The sequence below is a fragment of the Astyanax mexicanus genome, chromosome 7 (genome assembly GCF_023375975.1).
Source record: "Astyanax mexicanus isolate ESR-SI-001 chromosome 7, AstMex3_surface, whole genome shotgun sequence".
Taxonomy (NCBI): Eukaryota; Metazoa; Chordata; class Actinopteri; order Characiformes; family Acestrorhamphidae; genus Astyanax; species Astyanax mexicanus.
This window is the reverse complement of record NC_064414.1, coordinates 29,959,502-29,976,286: the sequence shown is the minus strand read 5'-3', so window position 1 is coordinate 29,976,286 and position 16,785 is coordinate 29,959,502. Positions and strand designations below refer to the sequence as shown.

Genomic DNA, 16,785 nt, shown 5'->3' with positions numbered 1-16,785 from the left:
CCCAATCACACAGGAGCCATCTGGATGTGTGTGTGTGTATCTGCAAAGTGCCGATGCCCCAGTCTCTTTCCCAGCAGCCAGTTGTCTATCCGATGTCTGTTGTGGACATAGCAGGTGTATATTAAACATATGGCAAGTGGATGGAACTCATTAGTGAAATTCCATGACAAATTCATTTCATTCACATTTCGTTTCAAAGGTTGTTTGCTTGTATGACCTTTGTGCAATTGGGTCTCTTTAGTCACCTCATTTTCTACCCTGGGAGCAAATGCTTTGGGGATTCCTATAATACACCTAAAATGTTTTTAAATACAAAAATACATATTCATTTGTAATATGAAATGATATCCTTCTATTTGCCCCATTATTCTTTGAACTGTTCTTTTTAGCCTTATCCTTAGCCTAAATTTATTCATTTTGCTTCATATAATATGAGTGTCAATCATTTGTCTGTCTTACACGTGTTTTGGTCTGACAGGTGGCAGCTCCATCCAAGGTTGATAGACATGTAGGTCAATTATTTACATGAGAAAAAATGTCTTTTGAAATTTTAAATTCCTCCAACTTTACCATTTCCTGTTAAAAGTTTTTAACAACATCCAATACAGACCTTGATTAGGAAAACTGAAAACTCCCACACTGATAGATGTTGCACAAATGTAAAATATCTTTATTGATATTTTGCAAGCATGTCTTTTATTAGGCACTGACACCAATACGTGTAAAATACTGTCAAACAGATAAATAATGATAATAATGATAGTAATAATACAAAAACAAAAAGATTAAAGATGAAATACAGTGGGCCAAAAACTTTGTTCATAATTACACAGGTAGAAGAACTACAGTCCCATTAGAGTTCTCAATACTGTTGATAAAAAATGTCAATAAAATCATTACTCTAATATATTGTTGCTGTTCTGAAAAACCTTGCATTTTTTAAAATGAAAACTTTGTCAAAAGAAAAACCTTCTAACTTTATGTAAAAAGATATTATTATAAGTCATTTTATGTCATATCTTTTCTTAAAAGTTCTACTTTGAAGGTTTTTGTTTCCAATTTGAAGGTCTCTATTGTATTTTGGTATGATCCCCACCGCACACTTTATAAACAATGCATTTGAATAATGGAAATTCACTTTTATTATCTGTACTCCAGTTCCTTTTCCAGTGTTAGTAAATTATCTTCTTTACAGGTATCTGCTGCCCTTTACTGGTAACTCACAATTGTAGAAAAATAGACAAGACAGTAAATTATATTTACATATGTTCACACTAATCAGTGTATAACAAAGTGAACTGTCCAATTGAATGTTGCAACATGCCTACAGTGTTCATACATTGTGTAAAAAAAAAACAAATAAGACTCTGCTTGTGGTGCATACTGAATGAATGGATGTTTGTCACTGTTTAAACATCATCTGTATATTAAAGTCTGGTTGTGTGTGTATGTGGTTGTGTGTGCATGTGCATGCACGCAGCTCAGTAGCGGTGCTCTCCGCGGGTAATGTGTGAGGAGAACTCATAGCGGTCCTGACTGCGGTAGCCGCACAGGTTGCACTCAAAGGGGTCACGGAAGCCGTGGCAGCCCATGTGAATGGTGTACATGACATGGTCCAGGAAGAGCACCCTGCAGTGGACGCAGCGGTATGCCCTGACCTCCTCTCCCTCTGCAGTCAGAACCTTAAAGCCCTCTGTGGTCACTCCCATGCCCAGCTCCATCCCAGCTGCCCGCAGTGCCTCAAAGTGCCTCTGCTGCTCCTCCTTCACCAGTGGCAGGCCTCCGTTTCGCACACCCGGGGCCATGTGGTTGGTCAGATAGATGAGGCCTCCCGCAGCGGCAGCTGCCGCCGCCGTTGGCCCCCCTCCCCCGGCTCCTGCTCGGTCCTCGTTGTTGCTCTCTGTGTCAGTGGAGTCTTGGCCACTGGGGCTGGGCGAGCCATCCTTTTCACTGGACGCTGATTTGGACTTGGACAGCAGCAGCAGGTTCTCTGCAGCACTGTCTTTAGCCGACAGCCCGTTGCCTTCAGCTGGCTGGGACTTGTGCAGGTTGTAGATGGGGCTGACCCCCATCTCTGTGCCAGTGCCTGGTGGGGTCTGGACCAGCGGCCGCAGAGACTCGGCCCCCAGGTAGCTTATAGCACTGTTGATGGCCTGGTCGATCACATGAGGCTGCATCATTTCTCCCGAGCCACTTTCATATGTGAGGTCAGCGAAACGCTTCTCACCTAAAAGAGTGAGAGAAAGGCAGAAAGGGAGAAGTTGAGAAAGAGAGAACTGAGAAGGTGCCCACAGAACCAAAATATGTAATGCTTTTATATACAGTTCATTACCATGCAGAAAATTTAGGCACCTGAGCAAACTGTAAAAACTCTTTTTATCTACCAATAAAAAAAATCCTAATTCCATCAAAATAAATGCAAACAGTCAAATCCATCAGCAGCATCTACTTTAACATAATGAAGCTCTAATCAACTAAAATTGGTATTGAATGATACAACAAATAATACTGCTCTTCTTTAAGAGCACATTCAAAAATGGTTAGGAACACACTGATGCACAAACACACCAATTTTTCCATTAAACTTACTTGTATTTATATAAATATATGAGTTTTATTTTCTCTGTGCAAATACACACTACTATCCAAAAAATGATTTTTGGAACTTGCATATGTATGAAATGTAATACAGGAAAAAAAATTACAGTACAATGTATGTTACTGTGCTGGATTTATAAAATAAGTGTGCCTTAACTTTTACACGTGAATTTTTACATATAAACAGATTAGATTACTGAAATGAGAAATCTTTGCAAACTTAGTTTCACAAAAAAACATATCTTCAACATAGACTGATAGCTTAACTGAATGGAAATGAATGCAAAAGGCTGTATGCCTACTCAATATTCCATTTTGTATCATGGAATTTGAATAAAAATAGAAGAGAAGAACAAATTGCCAGATTCAAAAAGTAAAACATGGAATTATAAGTTATTTATACAATTATAAGAATTATAAGTGTCAGCAAAATATAAAATACGAAATTCTGAGACAAGATTTTTTTTAAAAAGAAATTTAAAAAATAGTTTTTATTGAAAATTGAATGTTTGTGTATGCAATGAAGCACAAATTTTAAGTAATTTGAAACTTAACAGAATATATGAAAAAATATAGCATGCTTGCTTTATGCCTGTTTTTGTTCTTTAAAGGAAAAATAACTTGATAGTTTTTAATGAAAAAAGGTCAAGTAAACTAATTTATAATAATATTCTATTGCATAATCTTTTACTATCGTAATTATGTGCTTCATATGCACGTGGGTTAGATGTGTAAGCACAACTTCATGCAGTAAAACTGTCCTCACTTTGAGACATATGGTAACTTCCTTTAAACATAAAGAAAGACTGCAACTCTTACCCACAAACTTCTGTGGCATAGAGCTCTTACGCTTAGCTACATTAGCTATTCTGTCTAGCACCAAGGCTCTCTCAGTTGCAGCCAGGTTTATGTCTTCCCTCTGCTCACTCTGGCTGTTCTCTTCCTTCACTACAAAAAGCAAGACAGAAAAACCATGTATAAGATGCAAATTCACAAATACACCTGGCTGGCAGAAATAGTTTGTGCTGTTTTTTTTTTTTACTTCAGTCTTTTGTTAATTTTAATCTCTATGTGTTTTAGTTTTAACTACCTAAACTTTCTGAGGTTCCTGTCTCTGACTGTGTTTGCATGGCTAAAATTGTACTACGTTTTTGTAGAAATCATGCAATTAATCAAAAAAATAAAAACTCCTGAACATACATTAAGGCTTTCACCAAATTTTATATTCCTGTCACAGATTTCATCTCTCAGTTTTAGTTAATCATCTTAGCAAACAATCAAAAAACACCTGCCACCAGTCACAGTCTTAAAGTGTAAGCTCACCTAATTAATAATTTATTCATTAAGACAAAGCTATTGTCTGTTAATATGGCCTTCTATAACATGAATCAGTGAGTTGATGAGTGGAGATGATTGCTGTGTTCTGTCCTGTTCCTACCTGTATTATAGATGCTATTCTGGAGGCCCATGCACTGCAAGTAGTTGTGACATCGCTCCTTGTGCTCCTCCAGCGAGCTTCGCTGCTTGTAGCTGCGACCACAGTATGCACACTTGTGGGGCTTTCCAACTGTAGTTAAAAAGAAAAACAAGAGGTGTTAAAAAAGACAAAAACATGATAATGTAGAAAATACCAGCTTATTTCAGCAATATTTAATGCTTCGCTTCTTAGATATCAAAAATAGCATATATATATATTTTTTATTTTAGTTTGTACAAAGTAAAAATGAAAATCTTCATACACAATACCTAATATGTAATGCAGTATTCATCTGATCAATTACCTGAATGAGTGCGAAGGTGCCCAGTGAGGGCGTCTCTGCGGCGACATGCATAATTACACAGGTGACATTTAAAGGGTTTCTCTCCAGAATGAAGTTTGATGTGCCGTAAGAGGTTTCCCTTCTGAGTGAAGGAGGCACCGCACTGACTACACTGGAATGGCCTTTCACCTGAAAAAAAACACAAAAAGAGGAAACATAGTGAGCACAGGACAGATCAGAAAAAAAAACTAAAAAACTTATTTTACACTTTTTACATAAATTATATATATATTTTTTTTATTTTTATTTGTGTGTAATATTTTATTTTGTTTCTGTTTTTTGCTACCACTACTCTTACTACACTACTACTACTACTAGCTATTTTTTCTAATGATAATGATAACAATATTTAAGTTTTTGTACATATTATTTGTTTTAATCATCTTAAAACTGCATTTATTTTTTAAATAAAACATCCACCCTGTGGTGTAAATGGTAAATAATGCACCGCGGGTTCACTGTCAGTGCTGGTAGCACCTGTAATCCTGCAGTTCTACCACAGTGAGGTGTATGCAGTGCCACATGTAACTCATTTGCTCTACACGGATGGTCGCTGAGTGTGGGTGACACTGTTCTACAGCAGCACCATTACACACTGAGCGGGGGGTCACTGACCTACAGCGCTATTACAGCGTGAGCATTGCACGCGCCGAGCGGCACAAGCTTCTCTCCATGGCTCCTTCTCCTTCTTCTCCCTCCCTCCCTTCCTCCCTCTCTCTCTCTTTCTCTCTCTCAATCTATCTCTTTCTCTCTCTCTGTCTCTCTCGCTCTCCCTCCTCTTGCCCCCCGCGCTCCGCTCACGCTCTCATCCAACAACAGGCTTTTCAGCCTCGGCCTGCCAGTTTCGTAATGCACCACTGCCTGGGTCAATTTGATCTGAAAATCTCATTTTTTCCTCTTCTTCGGCTCTAAAATAAGAGCGGCCCATCACAATGCAAATGCGGCGCTCATTTAAATAAAGCGAAGGAAACACTTTGTGTTTGAGAGCCAGTCTTCCTGATCAGCGCCTCTGGAATAAACCAATATCCCAGCCGCCCGCGTGTTCTGGCATTTCTCGGAGAGCCGCTTTAATACGAGCCTCTCTACAAAAGCCCTATAAAATAAGAGTCACCAGTGAAGCAGCAAAACTACGGCGGCAAAAAAAGAGAAACTCATTAAAAAGGCATTTTAGGAGAACAGTCTCAGCAGCCAATATTTATATTTAAATAGGAAGCACTTCATTATATCTTTTATTGTAGGCTCTTTTTCGCATTTGCATTAGGCCTCTGTTCCTTTCTTCCACTTTGGGTTTCATTAGCTCCTCAAGCGCGGAAGTTAAGTGCCTTTTTGAAAAATGTTCTCCACCACTGGTTTGGGCTCATTACAATGGAATATCAATCTTGGCTGAGAGAGAGAGAGAAAAAATTAAATACTCTTGAGTTTTAATTTAGTAGAGGTTTCTTCCAACCTAATTGTTGCTGTTGCCCCTCAGTTGCGATTTAGACAGTTTTAAGACTTTTTTTGTTAGATTTTTTTCTTTTCCAGACTTTACTTACAGACTTTTGCTGCATTCATGTGCTATCAGAAGTATGGTCGATACGAGTTGCTAACTTGGAAGATGCATATTAACACCCCCTCTAAATATTAATTTATAGTGGGAAACTTGTAAATAATTTTGATACCTGAGTTCCTGAGTTGAGATGACCTTTGACCTTTTAACATGGTGGAGAAGAAGACAGAATCAGTATTATTTTTTATTTTTTATTTTTTACAGTGCAGCTGCTGTTAATGTTTGTTTGTGCATATTAAAATTATATTGTGTATTTAACGTAATAGAAGTATTCATTTATTGTTCTTTACATAGCAAACTGCCTACTCTTAACTTTAACTGATACTGTGTTCACAGCTTTTTCTGACTAGCACATGAATGCAGCATTAAACTAACACAAAAACACACAGCATTCAAAAACATCAGACTAGCTTTTTATACACATGAATTAATGAAATAATATATATTTTGCTAAAAGCCTACCACAAAGTCACTTAACCTGGCTAACCTAGGCTACTGAAGTGTAGCGTTTTTAACTGTTCCGTGTATTCAGCACTTCAGTCAAGGTTGAGTCAGGTTTGGTGTAACCGCTTCCTTTCATCAGTTGTCTAAATGCCAAAGCCAAATGTAGGACTTGAGGGTTTGCACTTCTAAATTGCGCTGCGGCTCCTGCTAATAAACGAGGCTATCATACGCTCTGCACTCTCTAGCTCATCTTCCTGGCCTCTGCCTCTGCTCTCTGTTCCTGTGCATGTTCAGTGTGCATCCTATCCAGCCCTGCACGCTGTCAGCTCTTCTGTGCTATGAGTGTGGGTGACAGTAAAGGGAGGGAAGAGTAGATGGCGGTTGTGCTTACCAGTGTGGCTTCGCTTGTGCACCATCAGCACATTGGGCCCAATGCACACTATCCCACAGATATCGCACTTGAGCTTCCCGTTGGGGAGGCGGATGCCCCCGGCCGTGGGGTAGGTGCCCGCTGGCTTGCCGTCGGGGCCCGCGTGGGAGCCGTTCACTTTGGCCCCCGAGCCATCGAGCATTCGCAAGTCCTCGGCAACACACTCCTCCTCCTCTCCATTCATCTCAGCGGCCAGCCCGTTCTCCTCGTCACTCCGAGCCTCAACTTTTATATTGCAGGCTGGAAAAAGAGGGCAATGGGCCCGTTTAGTGAAGCGGCAGGCTGGATGGTCACCCTGACTATCTTTGCATCTGTGTGGCTGACACTTTTATCTGCAATATTTCTAGCATAGCTGAGCATTCTTTACTCTGTATGGCCTAGGGCAGGAGCCTCAGATTCATATTCAGTGTACAGGCTTTGGTGGCATTGTTTGGTGTCAAAATGAGTTAATTTTTTGACTGCTTTAAAACTACACTGTCAGAAAAAAAGATACTTTAAAGGCACATTTATTGTTTACATGTATTGTAAATGTAGGCAGAAAATGTTCAGTTGTGCTTAAATCTTTAATCATATTAATCATATCATATTTTTTCAGTTTTCACCCCTTTATTTAGTCTTTCCTAAAATTATTACTAAGTAGCTCTGTCTTCCTCTATCACATGATTCTGCTAGTGCTGGACGAGAGGAAGGCTAGCATGTGTTTCCTGGGAGTCACATGAAGGAAATCAACCAGTGCACTGACTAATGCTGGGTTTGATTGTTCACTGGAAGGCTGTGTTGGAGATCCCAAAACAACGACAATGAATTGTCCATTAACTCTTTAAATATGACTACTATTTTAAACTAAATAAATTTATGTTCGTCAGCTAAGTGCAGGGGTGTAATTTCACAATTTTTAATAAACTGACTGTACATCACATCTTATCAGAAACTTGTCAATTAATCAAAAGTCAATCAAAACTCGTAATTACATCTGCACTGGCTGTTTGAGTGCAATTTACAAATAGTACAAAGGAATTCCCCCATTTTACAACTGCACTCAAATGCAGAATCTCATCAATATCATGATGGGGAAGAGGGAGAGCCATTCCACTCACCAAGAGAATCAACATGGTGATCTTGCAGTAATAAGTCTATTAAATATGTTTAAAAGTATGCTACAATCAGGCTTTTCAGGTGGTGGCTGAATTGTATGTTTGCTTGTGCCTTTTCATAAACAGAATAACTGCATGAATAACAAATGTAGTACCTTTTTTTCTGAGAGTTTAGACAAAGATACAGTTTAATGGTGCCCTGTTTCTGCCTTTGACTTTAAAATTAAAATAAAAAATAAACTGTGCTGTAAATCAAACATTTACAGCACAACTTGTATTGTCTTTTTAAACCCTCACTTACTTAGTCTAACACAGGAAGACAGAAAGTTTAAAATACTTAGTATTTTTTTACCGGGCTAATGACTGAGACCTCTACATAATTAGTAAGTTTAATAACACTGATATTGCAAATAGAGTGTTTGTTAATATTTATATATATTGTATATTTTACAATACTTTGATGTGTTATGTTTAGTTGCTGCTATGTTATATTAAGTGAAATAATGAAGCAGAAGGTATACAAAGAATTTCCAAAACTGAAACTTTGTAACAGTGCAAATAGCAATAGCATGAATTCTTCTATATAAATACAGTATCTATGAAACATTTGGAAAATGAAACTGGATATTGTGTTTTTTTTTTCTCAGTGCTACACAAACTACAAAAAACACTCAGAATTCAAGCAGTAAACTCCTGTGTGCGTTTACTCAGTCAGGAATTGGGAAATTCAAACTCCATACACCATCTCTCTCACCATCACAGTTCTCTGAAACAAATGACTGATAAACAGGAAACAGAGACACAGGAAGCTCTGTGAAACTGAGGAGTGCAGCGGTGTAAACCAGACCAACAAACCGTGGTAAATACACACATACACACACACACACACACACACACACACACATACACTTGCACACATCACAAAATAGGCCTGCTGAGATGTGAGGCTATGAAATGTGCCTGCCAATAAGGAACAGTTTATAACTTAATGACATTTTAAAAAAATGAGGAATACTCAAAAGACACTAATGTAGCTGTGAACTAAAAAGATTGAAGTACAGAAGAAGTACTGAAGTATATAAAAAAACAGGAAGACGACACCATGAGGAACACCTTCTAATACTTTAAATGGTTTTAAAACTGAAGCCCATGCGACCCCTACACTCACAGGATACCTTGTCCCAGAAACAACCACAGGTATTCATGAATACAGCCTTTCGCACGGCCTTTGTTCTGAGCGGTTCTCACAGACGTTGAGTCCTGTGGTCATGGTGCCATGTCTGATTTCCCCACGCTTTACCTCAGTTTGTACAGAGTGAAGAGGAAGAAGTGGAAATAATGAAATATAGGAATCTAGGGAGAAAGGGGAAGCTTCAGCACAGAGCCAGCCCAACTGAAAAAAAGACCAAGAATTATGGAGAAGTGACAGAAAGGGAAGCACAGACAGGGAATAGTGAAGCTGTGCAACTGAAACAGTGTTTTTGTGGGACACAAAGCTTGTTTTTTTTTTTTTCATTCAAACTACAGGGATCAGCAAGTCTGTCACAAGATTCATGTGAGGAAGAGCAAGCTGCCTTTTCCTTCTCTCCTAATCTGCATGAATAACTTCGCTGGTTATTCACTTACAACTTCATATCAGATGACACTGAGCCTATCCATTGCTTTAAAAGGCTAAACCGCACAGGGAGCGGCACTGAAACGGAGTAGCTCATTTTGAAGACCAAAAGGAAGTTGAGTCAGTGTCAACCCAAAGATAAAATGTGTGAGCTCAGTAAACATAAAGCAAAAAAGCGCCTCAGTCCACAAGCGACTTTCAGCATGTTCAGCATTTTGTTTCTTTCTTTACTGAAAGCATGTTTTACCATTTTATGTTCACTATAATAATAACATCACTATTAATCATCACTTTTTTTTAATGTGTTAATATTCATTTAAGATGTAAAATCTTAACGTGCACAGGACAATAAGAAACAAACTGGTAAAAGTAGGAATATTTAAGAAGTAAAATGGATTAAAAATTCAAATAAAAACAGCTACAGCTAATACAAAAATGAAACAAAAAATGCAATTAATAAAGCATTTCAGTTTATGGGGTCTCGCTTATCTTCCGTACTCATTAAACAGAAGAATACCGCAACCTCTTTCCAGTCACTCTATTTCTATGTAATTTGTGAGTAATAATAGGATATATAAAATGTCAGGGAATGCAAGAAAGTATGTTTTTTTTTTGTCTGCGTGTGTTGGTTCTAACAACTCTAAGACTACTTGATGATATTTACACTAAACTAAATGTTTGGATTTAAAACATGTAAAGTTTGATTTGATACACTATTTTTAGGTTAAGTTATGTTCAGTTAAAGTTAAATTCAGTCAGAATTCCATAATAATGTCTACATAATATCATGTTTATGACTGCTTCATTTAATTCATTTACATTCTGAACAAACTAGACACTAATGTAGTTGTGGGCTAAAAAAGAAAAAGTACTGAAGTACTGAGGCAAAAACATATGAAGACGGCACCTTTTAACACTTAATAGTTTTAAAACTGAGGCCCATGAGTCTGTTTCATTCAAATGTGTACATAATTAATCTAATCAATCACACAGCTGTTTATTCTACGACACACAAGCAAAAGCTATTTGTCAGATATTATTATTTACAGTTATATTCTAAAATGAATGAACACTAGCCTTAATTCTTTGTAAAAGCAGGAACACATTTGTAGGCTGCTCTGTTCAGCTCGTACACACTCTCACGACTGCGCTGCACTGTGATCTGTCCAGAGATATGTGACCCAGGCTTGGCAGAGGGAACTAGCCTTGTTAGTGTGCTGAAGTCTCTCATGGATTTGGGGAAGTTGTGACTAAACTGGGGATGGGAAGAGGAGCTTTTACTTTATATAATGTTTGTCACACATCCTAATTTACCCTTTTTGGGAAGCAAGTTTCAAAGGCCACAGGCAGGGACAGACAAAGAGCGCTACACACACACACACAGAGTCAAACAGTTGTAGCACGAGTAGAACAATTCTGATGACATTAGATCTCACTTCATCCTGCTTATGCTATGACTATGAGTACTGTTCCTGTCTCACACAGCCTTAACCTTGCACTCTACATAACAACGTAGAGTGGTCTTACACTCACACTGAAACTCAATGTTATATATATATGGATGGTGGGACAGGATTGACACCTAACTGCAGTCTATGTGTGTGTGTGTGTGTGTGTGTGTGTGTGTAAAACTGGGTGTCAGCTATGTTCCTCTCAGAGTGCTGCTTATGTTGTCTCAAACTGAAAATAGAGTTGTACTCATTGCAGTGGAGCCACATACTTAACCACGGCCCTGCTCAGTGTGAATGTGTGTGTGTGTTTGTGTGTATGTGTGCATGCATATGTGTGAGCCTTGATAAGGAGAAAAAAGACCCTACTTCTTTTGCATTTTTAGGAAGTTCAAAAAATGAGCCAGTAAAATGGCTCATTTCTCCAAAAGAACGACAACAAAAAAGGAAAAAAAAAACTTCTTGACCTTTAATCTAAGTTAATGTAAAGAATTTTTTGAAGGACATTCGGAGCATTTTAATATGCCATTTATTGTGACATTTTTATATTATGTAGAAGACAGATGAAGCTTTAAAATGTACTATGTCTAATTATAAAAAATAAGCATACGTGCCAAAAGTTATGAGATAGCAATTGATCATGAAGTGTCTAGACTTCAGTATAGTCATATTCCATTGTGGGCTTTTGCTCCGCAGTAGGGTGTAGGAAATTCTGAGGACCCTATATTACGTCCTGTGCAAGACGTGTCACAAAGCTCATTGCTATCTTACACCAAACCAACAGCCTATTTTCATGCCTTGTGCCTGTGTCGGTTGAATAGCAACAGTGCTTGTGAATAGACCTACTATGGGTGTGGTTATCTCGACAGGAAGTGTGTTCAGGTAAATTTCTGGCGTATTGCTATCTTGGCAACGAAAAAAACACAAGTGCACCCCTGATGAAAACAACCTAGGCATAAATTTTTTCCATCGTTACGACAGCAAAGACATACTGATGACCTAAATCAAGCTACACTTTGCACGGTTAATGGCTTGTCTAAAGATCATTAACATAGGGCTCCAAATCTTTAGTTTCCTTGCGACATGGATAAAGTAGTGGGACACAATACTAGTCTCATGTTCCATGGCATTTGGTATGTCAGTATAATTACAATAAAAACAAAAATACAAACAATTTTGAGCAAATTAGCTAAGTCATTCCCAAACCTGCCATCAACAATGGCCTTTATTTACAGTTTTCAATATCTAACAAATCCCTTACTAAAGTATATTAGATGAGCTGCTGATAAAACTGCACAAATCCATACACACCTCTTTCTAAAAACATTTTTCTGAATAATTTACTACTTATCATTTTTTTATATTTGCATTTATTCATACACAGTATCATCCTGTTTATAAAGGTTTGCTTCAGCAAGCGTGCTTCAGTTTATTGTCTGCTCTGTTTCATTAATAGTTTCAAGCTCCGAGTGAAGGCTCGGAGTGAGATTGTCGCTGTGTGTTTTTGTGATTGTGATGTTCTTCTCTTTCCTGTCTCACTCACGCACTCCAGATCGAGAGTGTGCAATGCTGCACCCCAGTAGTACACCATCAGCACAGATAGCTGTTGCTCCATTACCAAGTTTCTGCCTTAATCTGCAAGGCAGTGATGCACTGCAAAGATATAATAGTCACATCCTCTCACACACTGGCTGATTGCATCTTCAAGGACAGTGCAGTGCGCACACACAGGCACGCACTCGCAAGGCAGATTTCAGATTATCCGTAGCCTATATCAAATATCCTGTTCATCCTGCAAGATACACACCATACAATGAAAATGTGCAATCTGATAAAAGTTGCGGTCTGAGATAATGGGCAAAAAAGTCCAGAATTCCATCACTTCCGATGTCAGTACTTTCTAAATGCCTTTGCATAAAATATTCCTGATTCTGAGCCTAACAATGGGCTTATGGTGAAAAAATGACAAGAGTTCATTTGAAGTACTGATGATCATGCTGACACTTGCTTTAGCAGATGACTAATCATTAGCTATCTGTGTGGTACACTAGTGCCTGGAGAACAGCATACGTAACCACCTGAGCCCACAGTGTTTCTGTCTGTCATCTCTTCCAACGTACCTCTGCTACGTGCTCCATGACCTCACTACCATTACACACTGCGATCTGAACCAGGACACCTACATAAGCAGTCTGGCAGTGCATCTGCAGTGCGCTGCAACCTAACTGGCATTCTGTGGTATGGCCAGTGTCACATGCTGTAGTGGCGCACACAACACTCATCAGTAAAGCCAGCCGTAGTAAAGACATTTGTTAGAGGTAAAAAATACAGGAAAGGGTATTTTTATGTAGAACACTGCTATGCAAAATTAACATTTAATTTGTGTAAACTTGACAGATTATTATTGTAATTTAGCAGTGATTTCAATCACTGTAAATTAATTTACATTTTTTTCAGTAGAGTTATTTACTTATCGTCTGTAATTTTAACAGGAAAACTCTGGTAACCACAGCTGCCAGCGTTTTCCTGTAAAAACTACAGTTTTTTTTTACAGTGTACAGTATGTAAATTAAATGTCACTTTTGTCACTATTCATGTCACAATTAAATTAGGTGTCACCTCAGCTTAGCACAGTGCTTAATCAACTCAATAAAAGACCCTGTGTTTGGCGTTTCAGACTGAAAACAGAACTTTGCTAAGACCTAGCCTAGTTGATGTTTGTGTGTGTGTGTGTGTGTGTGCATGTGTGAACAGCTCGGCAGTTGAAGTGAAAGCATGGCAAAAAGTGCAGGTGCAGAGCTGTATGTGCATATGTACTGATGCCTCGCTTGCCTGGTGTCGCTCCTGAACATTTTATCTCCCTGCACGAGTGTTGAAACTGAGTTCTGGCAAGTTCTTCTTAGGAAACTCTTGCACATCCTATTTCAGTTTCCTCTGACATCTCAATTTTTTTTTTCTCGCTCACTTTAAATTACTACAGCTTCAAAGTGTTTGGGGCGTGCATTAAGTCCAAGCTAATCTGGAACTACTGGAGGGGAAAATTCCAAACTAAAATACATCAAGATTTTTTAAACAGGCCATCTGCTAACTTCAGCTTAGCCAGCTCCATTCCTGCACACATCACAGCCCTCGCGCCTAGTTAACCTACTTCACATTCATGCACCACGCTTGCGTTAGCCATTGTTCGGACAGATTCGCGCTGAGCTACAATGTCCACTGCGGTGTTAAACCACTGCATCCGTTACAGAGTTTTCTTACTTAATGCAACAAAAATAAAAAAAAACATACAAAACAGATCAGATCAGAAATCTGCTGTTAATGAATATCGACTCAAGTGTGGTAGACGCAGAAAGATGTTTTTAAATGAATAGACCTTTATTTTTTCATTGACCTTTAAGACAAAATAACCACCTCCATCAAAGTCTAGATGTCTCTGAATTTGTCAATAATTTCAATACAAATAAAACTGTGGGGTAATATGCAACTGTTGAATCAAAGACTAACTGTTTTAATGAATGTATTCAAATAGCATTTAATACAAACAAAAAAATAATTAAATTAAATTAAAAAAATATCATTTAATTACATTAATCTGCACTCGGCTGTTTCCCTGCCTTTTCTTGTATGATCTTGACTATGAACAAAAAGTAACACAAGCACTCTTAAAAAGATTAATAACCACAATCAAACCCATAGCTACAACACTTACACTTACAGAGAAATTATAAAAAAAAGGGTTTTTCACTTTTTAATTAACTGGATTCTTTAAGCATTTTCACCAGTTTCAGTGAAATGTGAATGATTTGCACAGGACAGGCACACAAAAACACTTCTCAAATAGATAAGAGAAGTCTTGTTTGCGTGCTTTGCCACTGTGAAATAGCATAAAGCCATAGATTAACAAACAACCAGGTTAAAGGTGCCATTTTAATCACGACAACTTAAAACTAATTCTCGTATTGTGTAAAAAGATTAGAAAAAAGCTGAATATTTCAACAAAAATCCTGTCAAGAAATGTATTGATATGCCACCAAAAAAATTAAAAACACTTTTCTCACTATTTTCATTCTATCTAGTATTTTTTGCAGTTTGTAGCATTAGTAGGTTTCTATTATATACCTAAGAATAAAAAAGTGCCCCCTTTTGTTTGCATTTTTTCATTTGTGCTACTTTCTGATCTAAATCAGGACGTTGCATGTTCTCTAGCCTTAGGATGGAAATACTATGTGTAAAGCATATAAGTGTCTGTTTGTCAGTGCTGTAACTGAGTGGTGTTTGCTCTGTGGTGGTGGCAGCGCTGGCCACACTGGCCTGACTCACCCACTGGTTTGTCAGTGCGGTTGTTGTGCTGGAGGCCGGTGCTGGCTGACAGGTCCTCTGGGACAGGCATGGCCTCGTCTTGCTCTTCACCACCTTCGTTCGTAACAGGACTGTCCCTTCCTGAGGAGAAAATGACCCTCAGTATAAAGTACTTGTCTACGCTTTTAGAGCGCTTTTCTTATTTTTGTATTAATCACTAATGTATCCTTCAAACTCACTTTTAAAGCAATATACAGTAGATAACACAGTATCTTTATAATAGATAGAGAATTAATTATAGCAGTTCCTGGAAACAAATTGTAAGATTCATAACTAAATAATGGAACTGTGGCCATCTGGATGTTAAGGGAATTTTGGCTGTCAGTTTTACTTACACACCCCATACTTTATATTACTTCAATACATATTAAAGTTGGAATGTTTAATTTATTGCTTAAGCACATATAGAGCTTTTATTGAACACCATGGACATTTTTAAGCAGTATGTGATTTTGTTTTGTCAAGATTTTGTCAAGTCTCTGGTCATTGATCTGCTCCATTTAAAGAGCACGTTCCCTTTTCCGTTTCTCCTTTTCCGCTTTTTCCCTGGGAGAGTGATCTCTGTAACTATTTGTCTTTAGCTCGTGACTACCGTTTAAATGTTTACATCAGCTTACTGGATTTGCTAATGCTGAGTTTGATGTGCATGAACTAGTTTGAGACCTTTGCAGTGTTTCTGGTTTGCTGAGGCCTACCACACTTTGTTGCCAGTGTGAGTGTACGAGAGGGTTCTGTACCTGCTATTTGGGACATTTCCTGTGCCTCTTCGGTCTCCATCCTGTGCAGGTATTCTAACAGCAGCGAGAGAAAGAGACAGAGAGATAGTGGGAGATGGGGGGGATGGGGTAAAAGACAGAAGCAGACAGAGAAAAATGTGTTTCAGTTTCATCAACCAACACCTACTGCTGCGAATATAAGTCTCTAAGAGAGGCCGGCGAGTGATTAAAGTGGGAATGCCCTTTCTTTGTATGTCTCCATCACCCCCTGCGAGAACGCTCCCATTCCAACAGCAGACACCACTGTCCACGACATTACATTACAAAGAAGTACAGACATTTTCATTACCCTGGCTGACAGGCCGGCTAAGGCTGAGCTAGGCACGTCTTGCAGCTGGATGGTGGGCTTTCAGGGGTGGGGTGCCGGGAAACTCGAGAGGAGCCTTTCAGACCACATTTGTTATTTATTGTTAATTTCCCAGAGCATAATCATCCAAAAATGCAAACTGACTGCCGCAAAATTAAGCAGAAAATTAGATGGCCCTGGGTCACGGGGGATGCGGGCGTTTGGCATAGGCAGCTGATTGGCGCTCGTGTTCACTCTAATTTACTGAGCATGCATGGGTGAGCCCGGCAGCCCATCTCTCTCTCTCTCTGTCTCTCTCTCTCTCTCTCTCTCTCTCTCTCTCTCACTTTCCCTTTCTCTCTCTCT

At 38.6% G+C, this 16,785-nt stretch overlaps 1 protein-coding gene across 6 annotated transcripts in view; it reads right to left on the bottom strand.

The window, feature by feature from the left end:
• Window positions 1-645: 645 nt before the first annotated feature.
• ikzf1 (IKAROS family zinc finger 1 (Ikaros)) overlaps window positions 646-16,785 on the bottom strand; it is a 22,296-nt gene continuing 6,156 nt past the window's right edge. Inside the window, exons 2-9 of one of the 6 annotated variants that reach the window (XM_007240307.4) lie at window positions 16,095-16,148; window positions 15,319-15,438; window positions 6,803-7,081; window positions 6,080-6,109; window positions 4,380-4,547; window positions 4,037-4,165; window positions 3,418-3,546; window positions 646-2,227 (exon numbers count right to left, since the gene is read on the bottom strand). In XM_007240307.4, coding sequence (XP_007240369.1) covers window positions 1,482-2,227; window positions 3,418-3,546; window positions 4,037-4,165; window positions 4,380-4,547; window positions 6,080-6,109; window positions 6,803-7,081; window positions 15,319-15,438; window positions 16,095-16,148 — 1,655 coding nt within the window. In that variant the 3' untranslated portion in view covers window positions 646-1,481. The remainder of the gene's footprint in view (window positions 2,228-3,417; window positions 3,547-4,036; window positions 4,166-4,379; window positions 4,548-6,079; window positions 6,110-6,802; window positions 7,082-15,318; window positions 15,439-16,094; window positions 16,149-16,785) is intronic. The other 5 variants (XM_007240310.4, XM_007240308.4, XM_007240311.4 and 2 more) reach the window with 5 other exon arrangements.